At 37.1% G+C, this 9,223-nt stretch overlaps 1 protein-coding gene across 1 annotated transcript; it reads right to left on the reverse strand.

Moving 5' to 3' along the window:
* Nucleotides 1–495: 495 nt before the first annotated feature.
* Nucleotides 496–8,911, reverse strand: LOC120538930 (cytochrome c oxidase subunit 5B, mitochondrial-like). Its single transcript, XM_039768551.1, has 4 exons — nucleotides 8,780–8,911; nucleotides 7,015–7,085; nucleotides 6,719–6,818; nucleotides 496–816 (listed from the first exon to the last, which is right to left on the reverse strand). Exons 1-4 carry the CDS (start codon nucleotides 8,877–8,879, stop codon nucleotides 704–706), a joined length of 384 nt encoding a protein of 127 aa, XP_039624485.1. The 5' UTR covers nucleotides 8,880–8,911; the 3' UTR covers nucleotides 496–703.
* Between the last annotated feature and the right edge of the window lie 312 nt (nucleotides 8,912–9,223).

The following is a 9,223-nucleotide window of genomic DNA, read 5'->3' on the forward strand; positions in this document are numbered from 1 at the left end:
TTGTGTCCTCCTAATTTCTCCAGTACAAGTCGCGTTTTAAAAGTCCCCAGAGTCCTCCTCTCTACAACACTACTTACTAACTTATTCCATGTGTTTATGGTTCTTTATGTGCAAAAAACACCTTTCCATTTGTGTGAAATTCACCCCCAACTTCCCCTTGTATTTTAGTAAAGATCTCAATTTAAAGCAACAGTCTTTACTTTTATAACTCAGCCCTTCACTCATGTCACCTGTTTCTCTCTATTTGTTTAAACACTTGGGTTCGGAATTCAAATCCAGGAAGTTTTTTTATCTGAAAATGAATTGGTTTGATGTGTGATAATAAGACTGCTGCTTATGATTCACCTCTGTAATAATTGTTATGCTTGCACTTTTTCATTCATGTTCTCTCCTTGCAGGGTCTACCATTTTCTTTTAGCTGTTTACTAACTTCCTCTTCTTGTCTTTACTCAGTTCCAGGATAAAAAAAAAAAAAATACCAAAAACAGCATGTTTAAGAGTATTAAAATGCCATCAGTTTATTTCGATCAGAGACAGCACATCATACAGTACTTAAGAGTGCAGTAAACAGCTAAATGGAATTGCAGAAGTATTTTTCGTCCCACATCCATGAACAATTTTACTTTTATTTAAAATTAAATCCTTCTGGAGTAATTTAATAGCTTTGAAGAAAAAGTGTGTTCCCTTCACAAGAAGTTCAAAACTAATGGGGTAAGGAATGTGGGACGAGTTTGTAATGTGCACCACAGGAGGGACAGCGCTGAGGGTCTCCTTGGTGTAGCCAGAACCATATTATGGCTGTATTGTCCTCCTCACCTGCAAAATGAAAAATCAAAAGATTGAGATGAGAAATTCTGTGTATATATGTACTGTATGTCAAAGCTAAAAACAAAAACACAAGAAAGTAACACCCAGAATCATACAAAACTACCAATCTGAAAATGTTTGGTTTCCATTACATCGGTCGTTTGTACAAATGACTGGGGGAGAAAAAAAAATATCCAGTAACTGAGGGTAAGCGTTGCCTTTTGCACTTCAGCCTGTTAAGATTGTGCACAAGCAGTGAATTGATAAATCTATTCATATAAAACTTGATGATTAATATTTTCAGCAGGCCATATAGTTTGATTTGAATGATGCCAGCTATGTGCCTGGCAGCAAGTATAAATGCAACACCTTTTAATATGCAGATAATATATCAAACAAATCTTCAAGGGTAGGAATATGTGGCAAGTGACCCAACCTGGAAAGTAAAGAGAAAGTTGAGAAGACTCCACGTTAACAAGACTGCAGGTCCTGAAGGTCTCAAAGCTCTAAGATACTCAAGGATGTGTGCCAGCTAATTAGGGGAGGCATTCATCACAAATTCAGAGTGTCAGCCTGATTAGGCAGCAGACCAAAAACGTGCCGAGTGACACGAGGAGAACACTGAACAACAGACTGATAATACCTGTTTCGGAAATTATTATAACCAGTGTCACAGCTTTTCAAACAAATAACACTTGGATCTATTTTTAAAGGTTTTACTGAAAATAAAAGAAACCCCACAGAATAGGAGATATAGGGGTTTGACGTTTGTATAGAAAGAGATGCAGGAGCAGAGCAGTAAAAGTACTCATAAGAAAAAGATGGAGGACAAGCTGTGACAGAGATGTACAGACTTACATGAGTAAAATAACTGCCTATAAACTGAGAACCCCCAACAAAAAGGAAAAACCAGGACAGAGCTAAAGAGTTGAACCTGGTTATTTCCCTCCTCTCCATCAAATAGTTAAAGACTCAAGACCTTCTTTATACCTTTTCATCACTCTTCAAACCACACTTCCTGAAAGTCATCATTGCCAACTCTGAGTTTAACGTAAATGTCTTCTCCTTATTACTGCTTACCTTTCATCCACCCAAACCAAAATGCTGTCCAAGTGATGCCGTACTCCTTATCCTCACATACAGTCTCTGGGATAGGAATAGGGACAGGGATGCCCACTCACCCCAGACTGTCAGAAACTACTGATTGAGTGAAAAGACAGCTGTGAAGATTCCAAACTAGCAAAACTAAAGATGCTGATATTGCTCAAGACATGCACCAACCGATGATGATACTCGGTCCGATTCTCAGCCTTGACAGAACTACACAAGACCTATTCCCATCTTGGTAGGTCTGGTAGCCATGTATAAATCATTTTTTCCCTTCTTTTGTGTCTTTAAGACAGCCGACAGAAGAAAATCTATGTTCAATGAATGCAAAATGGGCCCTCAGGTCACCCTACAAAGATCAGAATTTAAATACAATACAGATAGGTGATTCTGTAGTCATGGTGTGTACAGGTGAAGGACAAAAGGAAATGGACAAGAGAGGCCTGGTAGATAAATGAGTTGTGCAGGCTAAGTTATCTGCATCTAAACACAAATAAAATGTTCTGGTGGTTAAGGTAAACATATACCTGGGCAAACATCTGGACAGAAATCTAAATTGTGCTGCAAATGTACATAGATAAATTCTCAAAAGCACTTAATCCAGTTCAAGCTCAATGGATTCTATAGCCTATCCTGGCAGCACTGGTTATAGGGCCAGGAAGAACCCTGGATAAGGCAGCAGTTCAAAACAGGACGGACAAACACATTCATCCTCAAACCAGGGACAATTTAGAGCCACCAATCATTTGGCTTATGTGGGAAAACTGAAATACCTGGGGGAAACCACAATGTATGGAGGTATTATGCACACTCCGTGTAGCCAAAAACCAGAAGAGGCATTCATATCCTGGTCTGTGTATCCATGAGAAATGATCATTAACCACTGCATCATAATGCTACCCAGGGTTGTACATACTTGAGCAATATTTTTTAATGGTCAACTTACGGAGGGTCTAGTTCTTTTGCTTACGAGAAACATTTTTACAGATGTTCGGTCTGTGACTGCCAATTTTACTTTTTATACAATGACCTGAGAACAGGGATGCCAATAAACTTCATAAGGTAATCAGGAAAGTCGTTTCTGTTCAGGGAATTAACATGGATTCTCTGAAAGCAGAAGCAGAAAACAGGATGTCGGGTATCCCATGGTCTATCATGAACAATGCCTTATATTTTGTGCAAAATAACTGTTTAACCAGCTGAGCACATTCAGCACAAAGCCACAGTGCTCTAGGAAGCATTATCAAATGTATTTTTACCCAGATGCTATTACATAAAAAAAAAACAATCTCTGGCTACTCCATTTAACTTCATATTAATGTGGATTATGGATACAATTGATATTTTGTTTACCTTGCTGTATCATCCTCAGTGTAGTCTGTGTTGTGCTCTGTCTGCTGTAACACTTAAAATTCTCTTTGAAATCAGTATTCATCTACAGAAGCTAAACTTGTATACAAATAATTGAAAGTGCTGTTGAATTATTTAAAGGAAATGCTAAAAGTGAGATGCAGGTTAACTCAATCACGCTTAACTGATGCTTCTCCTAAGATTAGTTATACTATTATCCCTTAGTTTTTCAGAAACATGAACCTTCAGAACTTTGAAATACTTGACACTGACAAGTTTTGTGAGTGACCAGTCTGCATGCCAATATACCTTACACATTAGAATCATGCTATCAATTACATCGTAAGCTTCCAAACCCACAATAATTCTTAAATACTGGTTAGCACAGTAAAATAGCCACCACAAATCCAAATAGTCAAAAGGGTCAAGAAACTGCATGGGGTTTATCAGCCATTAGTTGAACGCATTCTGTTAACTCATAGCTTATATTAAAAAAAAAAAATCATTCTTACTGCGGTTTACTTATCTGCAAAAAATGTTCTATATGTTTATGATGCCAAAGTTAAAATAAACAAACATATTGTACAGCACCATCACTAAATTAAATCATTATCTTTTACAGTATCTTATATGAAAATGTGTACAGTCTTGGTTGAGGTTCAAGTTCAGACTAAACAGAATCATATCTTTATGATGTTGGAAATTCAGCCTTAATATTTAATCATTTGCAACTGAAGAAATATGGTAAACCTCCACTGAAGACTGCTAATACATTTCTGGGTATTATTCTAGCATTATTTGAAAAGCTAAACAAAATAAGTATGCCTAAAAATAAACGTATGTATAAAGTGGAACTCCAATATTCAGCAATAATATACAAAAATAAATATAAGAAAACCTCCTAACATTTAAACTTGTTGCTCATTGTTTGGGGTCTGCAGTATTTGTTTGCATCTCTACACCTAAACAGCCTTCCATTTCCAAGAAAAATTACCTTCTATTAACACTAGAATTACCAGAGCCTACGGAAAAACTCGTAAATCCATCCCACCTTAAATTGCTTCTTAAAATCGTTCACAACTCTCCACCAGCGTCTTTTGTCATCTAAATGTGCTGATAAAAGAGAAGCTTGGAGCAGCCGGCTATTCCATCCCCCCACCGACTTAGAACGTGCACAAACTTCTTCCAGCTCATGCCTTGATTGATTTTCTGGGAGTGAAGTGGAGTTTTAGAGTGGAAATAATAGATCGTTGTTTGGAACACACGCATTTCATGTCTGTTCCGTTTCTACAGTAATCTGTGTAAACACATTGTTAATACAGAAACGTTTTTTATATTCTATTAGTAGATGACAAAATGTAGGCATAAACTATAGAATGTATGAAACCTGAAGTATCCAAGAAATACTATCACAAAAGGTACAAATCTAACACAACAATTGCGCTTTTATTCAAAAATATAACTGCAGAAACAAAAAGCCGCCTTAACATGCGACATTGACACCCGTTTATCATGACTGTCTCCGTTGTGCAATAGAATCAGCTGCTGCATGGGAATCAAAAGGTTGCGAGTTCGAACCTGCACCGCTCTGTTTTGAGAAGTAAACTGCTCTTAGTCTTACTATTTTAGAATAAAAACATACATTTGATTTCAGTCTGTAACAGCCGGTGTAATTTATGATAATTGTAAAGGTTAGCTTTGTTTTTTGTTTTTAGTTAGTTTTACTATCTCAGCTGCGTTCACGAATCCAAACACAGCCCACCCCCGCATCTGATACTGCTGCTTTCACATAGATGCGCTGTAACAGAGGTAAACTCAGCTCCCTTCTACATCGGAGCAAGAATGCACATACCATTGCTTGCATACTAAAGTGTCAGCAGGCACTTTTCGTGGCATTACACACATTTTTGAGCATCGAATCGATTTAAGGTGGGACGGATTTACGAGTTTTTTCGTAGGCTCTGGTAATTCTAGTGTTAAACCAGCGCTTCACGATTAACTGTTGCTGGGGGTGCTAGAATCCATCGAGGAAGAAAAATGAAAAACATTATTTGTACAAAATCTTAATTTATCTATCCATTCCTAAATAATTAAATGGGAAGGCTATTTTGTATCAGTGCAATACGCCGCTTGTTAAAACGGATGACTTCCGCTCTTACGTGCACTTAGTGCTGCGCGGGTATTATGAACTATCGAATCTGTTCAAGTTCTATTTAAATTTTAAATATAAGTAAGTTTTATTTAGTCGACAGAAATATCTTTGGTAGGAATGTAAGTTAAATTTAGTCATCATTTTATACATTTTTCTTCACCATAGAAATTTAAAGACTAAATTCAACTTACATTCCTACCAAAGATATTTCTGTCGACTAAATAGAACTTGAAAAGATATTTTTTTTTCGAATCTGACCTTGCATTTTAGATCGACTTGACACACACTAAATCGAGCCCACGTGCTATTGTGCTCTCGCCTGCCTGTCTCAATAAGTCACCGTCGCTTCGCTCTTACTTTTTTACCATTCGTTTAATCATGGCTAGTCGAGAAAAAATTAGAAAATGGAAGGAGGATTACACTGAGTATGGCTTTACCAAAACAATTACTGATGGCGAATAAAGTATCCATTATTCATAAAGCTTCAATTGGTGATCTGTTTTTCTGCGTTAACCTCATATTTTTTCATACTTCTTCTCAAACCAACGAAGTGCGAAATTGGCATCGTCCGTCAAAGGGGGTGCGAGGGTAAAATGAATCGGGAAGTGCTGCATTAAACAGACCTGCTCACTTTGATTTTGAACATATACACTTTCAGTCAAAAGATTTACAACACCTCATTTTTTTCCAGCTTTCCTTCAAATGTAATCAGTTGAAATGCAATGAATATAACCTAAAATGGTGAAAAGGTAAGCAGTAAACTGCCTAAAGTGTATATTTAAACTTTAGGTTAGCAAAAACTGAAAAAGGAAATTTCAGAATATTACAAATGGGCCTTCTTCAGGGAACAACTAACAGGTTACAACCTACAGATGTTCTACGGCAATTAAAGTAAATTAAGCTGTGCTGCAGAATACTTAAAAACCTTCAGTCTCTCTTAAAGCAGAGCTGGTAAAGATTGTGTTAATACACCCTACAAAGTTATAAACTCCAGCAATAATGGCCAGAAAATGGCAATTAACAAATGAGAAAGAGCACATTTACCCTTAGAAGTGTAGGACTTTCATTTAGAGAAACTGCCAAAATTCACCTGCTTGCATGTTAGGCACATCATAGCACAATGACTAAAAATGTGAGTTTATTACTACATATTTATATGTGCTTGACAAGAGATTTCCATTACAGTTGGCAGTATATATATTATGGCTGGGATCCACTCTTAAATCGGTGTCACAAACAGATGATACTTGATCATATAAAAAAAAATGACTATACTGTAAATTTATTAAAATAAAAACTTACAGATACAGCCAACAATCCTTTTATCTGTTACTGATGGAACAATGTGTGGGTCTTCTTTGGTCCCTGCATAATGCTTGGGCTTAAACATGCTGTAAGGATCCTAAAATGAGAAGCAAAAGAATTAAGATCTCTCTCACCTAGCAAGTTACTATTGCAACTTCCACCAAAAAAGGTGAGGTGTAAACAGGAAAGCAGTCTTTAGCTCATTATTACAAGATCTACGCACTGAACACCGACAGAAATTGGTGCAAACATCTCTGATTTACCCCTCTACATTCAGGCCATTGTCAACTTACTTTTCCATCTTTGGAGGCTATCAAGATTTTCTTCTCCATACCTGTAGCCTGTTCTTCATCTGTTGGGATTCCTGTTAATTATACAAATGTAGGCAATTAATTGAAAAGCACAATTCAAGGAATACTCCACACAAAAATGATCATTTTTATGTTACTCCCCCAATGTAGTTTGAAGTGGTGGCCAAAAAAAACAATTTTTAATCTCACATTTTCACAGAGAAAAACAAGACAAAGATTCTGATTTAACAGGACCTAATGGTAACCAACACTGGACAATGGCAAACAATGCAAAAAACATTCATAGGGGAAAAAAAGAGAGAGAGAAAAAAAAAAACACATTCTAACGAAACTCGTGATCCATAATCCACATGTCCGTTATTCATTTGTATGCTTAAAGGTGCATATATGCAAGTTATTTTGCTAAAAAAAACTATACTTCCTGAAAACTCACCATACAAGACAAACAAAAAGATGCTTTCAAATATTAAACATGAAGACTGGATTCTTGCAAATGACGGGGGCAGATGATCAATTCAGATGGACAGTTCTATGAGGAGAAGTCTTTTCTATTAATCTTGAACCCCGAGTTTGAGAAGTATTAATAAAATTATAGCAGAAAATGCATGCATTTTGCACAATTTGAGTATACGACAGGACATGTGGGTTATGTGACACAAGTTACATTAGCATTTTTCTTCCTAACCTGGATGTTTTTCACATCGTTTAATATTGTCCAGCATCGGTAATCACTGGTTCCTGTTCAACCAGAATCTTTATAATGTACTTTGACCATGAAAACATGAGATCTAAAATTTTTTTCTCAGCCACCACTATAAACTACACTGAGTAAGTAACAAAATAAAAAAAATATATATGATTTTTGGGAGGAGTTTTCCTTTTAGTATAATGTTTGCTTTAATTCAGGACAGTCACATGCACATTCAAATGTATCTAATATTCGTATTTGAACTATACAGTAAATATTCCAGTTTTAAAACATACATTTCAAAACCCCCCACTAAGCCATGCATAAGCTCCAGGAACAGTTACCTTAACAACGTAGATTTTACAAGATGACATCTTGGTTGTACTTGTGAATCTCTTAAGTTGTATTTAACACATATTCAAAAACAGTGGAAATAATATGCATTAGTAATGTTCAGTGCACAAGTCACATTTTTTGTGTCTGATGACAGCACTTATCATTGAAACATGATCAAATGTGATCAAATGAATAATTCCACAATATCAACGTTTCCTACCTCATCAGTGTATAACAACTACACTAGAATGCCCGCAAAGGCCGAAGTAAATGTCCCTGGAATATACTAAAATATTTCTCATTCAAAACGCACAGCACAATTCACGCGTAATGGTTCTTTTACCCAACACGATATTTAATGTGATCTTTCTTTTACAAAAAGAATCGGGATTACCAACACGTTATAAGAACTGGAGCTGCAAAGTGCATTCTGACAATGATTTTGACCTCCGTGAATATTAACCTCGGCTTGTATTTATGTACATTTCTTAGGCAGATATTGACATATTGATCAAAAGCCCCTTACTCAAGTCTTCTACCCGAAACAGGATGTTATTCACGAAAAATTGAAATTTAAAAAAATATACGGTTTAATTTCGGTTCACCCCGTCTCGGCCCGCTCTAATGTCCTTGCCCAGGCCGCAACTCGCCCTCTCCAATCCGCCGGTCCCCCTTTCCTCTCTGCAAATACCAAAGTCCGCTCCCTTACTCTAGCCTTCTTACCTCCAGCTGCCATGCCGCGGGTGAAGACTTGGCCCCGAGCTGAGGCAACCCGGCATGCCGCAACGCGGGCAGCAGAGCTCAGCAGTAACCTTGCAGCCATATCCAAAAAGCCGGAAAAGACAAATGTGTGATGAAATGCGCATGCGTAGTACGATGATGTCTGATGACGTCTGAAGCCTCAGCTCCCCGATCACGTGACCGTGACTTGGCGTGGTATTGGATCAAAAGTGTTGATGGGACATTGCAGGTTTAACAATTTTTTTGATAAAGTCACTACTGCGACTGTTTTGGGATATCTTTAAAAGAAGGGGGATTTTTGTCATATAAATTAGCTTACTGAGGAAATAGGCTCCCATAACGTCTACATCTTCCACTCCAGTAAATGCTTGATGAAAGCATCATCCAGCAATAGCCAACACACAAAATGTTGTAAAAACCACCTGT

Source organism: Polypterus senegalus, chromosome 11 (genome assembly GCF_016835505.1).
Source record: "Polypterus senegalus isolate Bchr_013 chromosome 11, ASM1683550v1, whole genome shotgun sequence".
Taxonomy (NCBI): Eukaryota; Metazoa; Chordata; class Cladistia; order Polypteriformes; family Polypteridae; genus Polypterus; species Polypterus senegalus.

What these genes read in the sequence shown, in the direction of transcription:
- LOC120538930 (XM_039768551.1), bottom strand. Translation starts at nt 8,879, where the DNA reads ATGGCTGCAAGGTTACTGCTGAGCTCTGCTGCCCGCGTTGCGGCATGC. An exon ending in CCGCGGCATGGCAGCTGGAG is followed by an intron (nt 7,086 to 8,779) that starts GTAAGAAGGCTA and finishes TATAATTAACAG; the next exon opens with GAATCCCAACAGATGAAGAA. An exon ending in AAGGATTGTTGGCTGTATCT is followed by an intron (nt 817 to 6,718) that starts GTAAGTTTTTAT and finishes TTCATTTTGCAG; the next exon opens with GTGAGGAGGACAATACAGCC.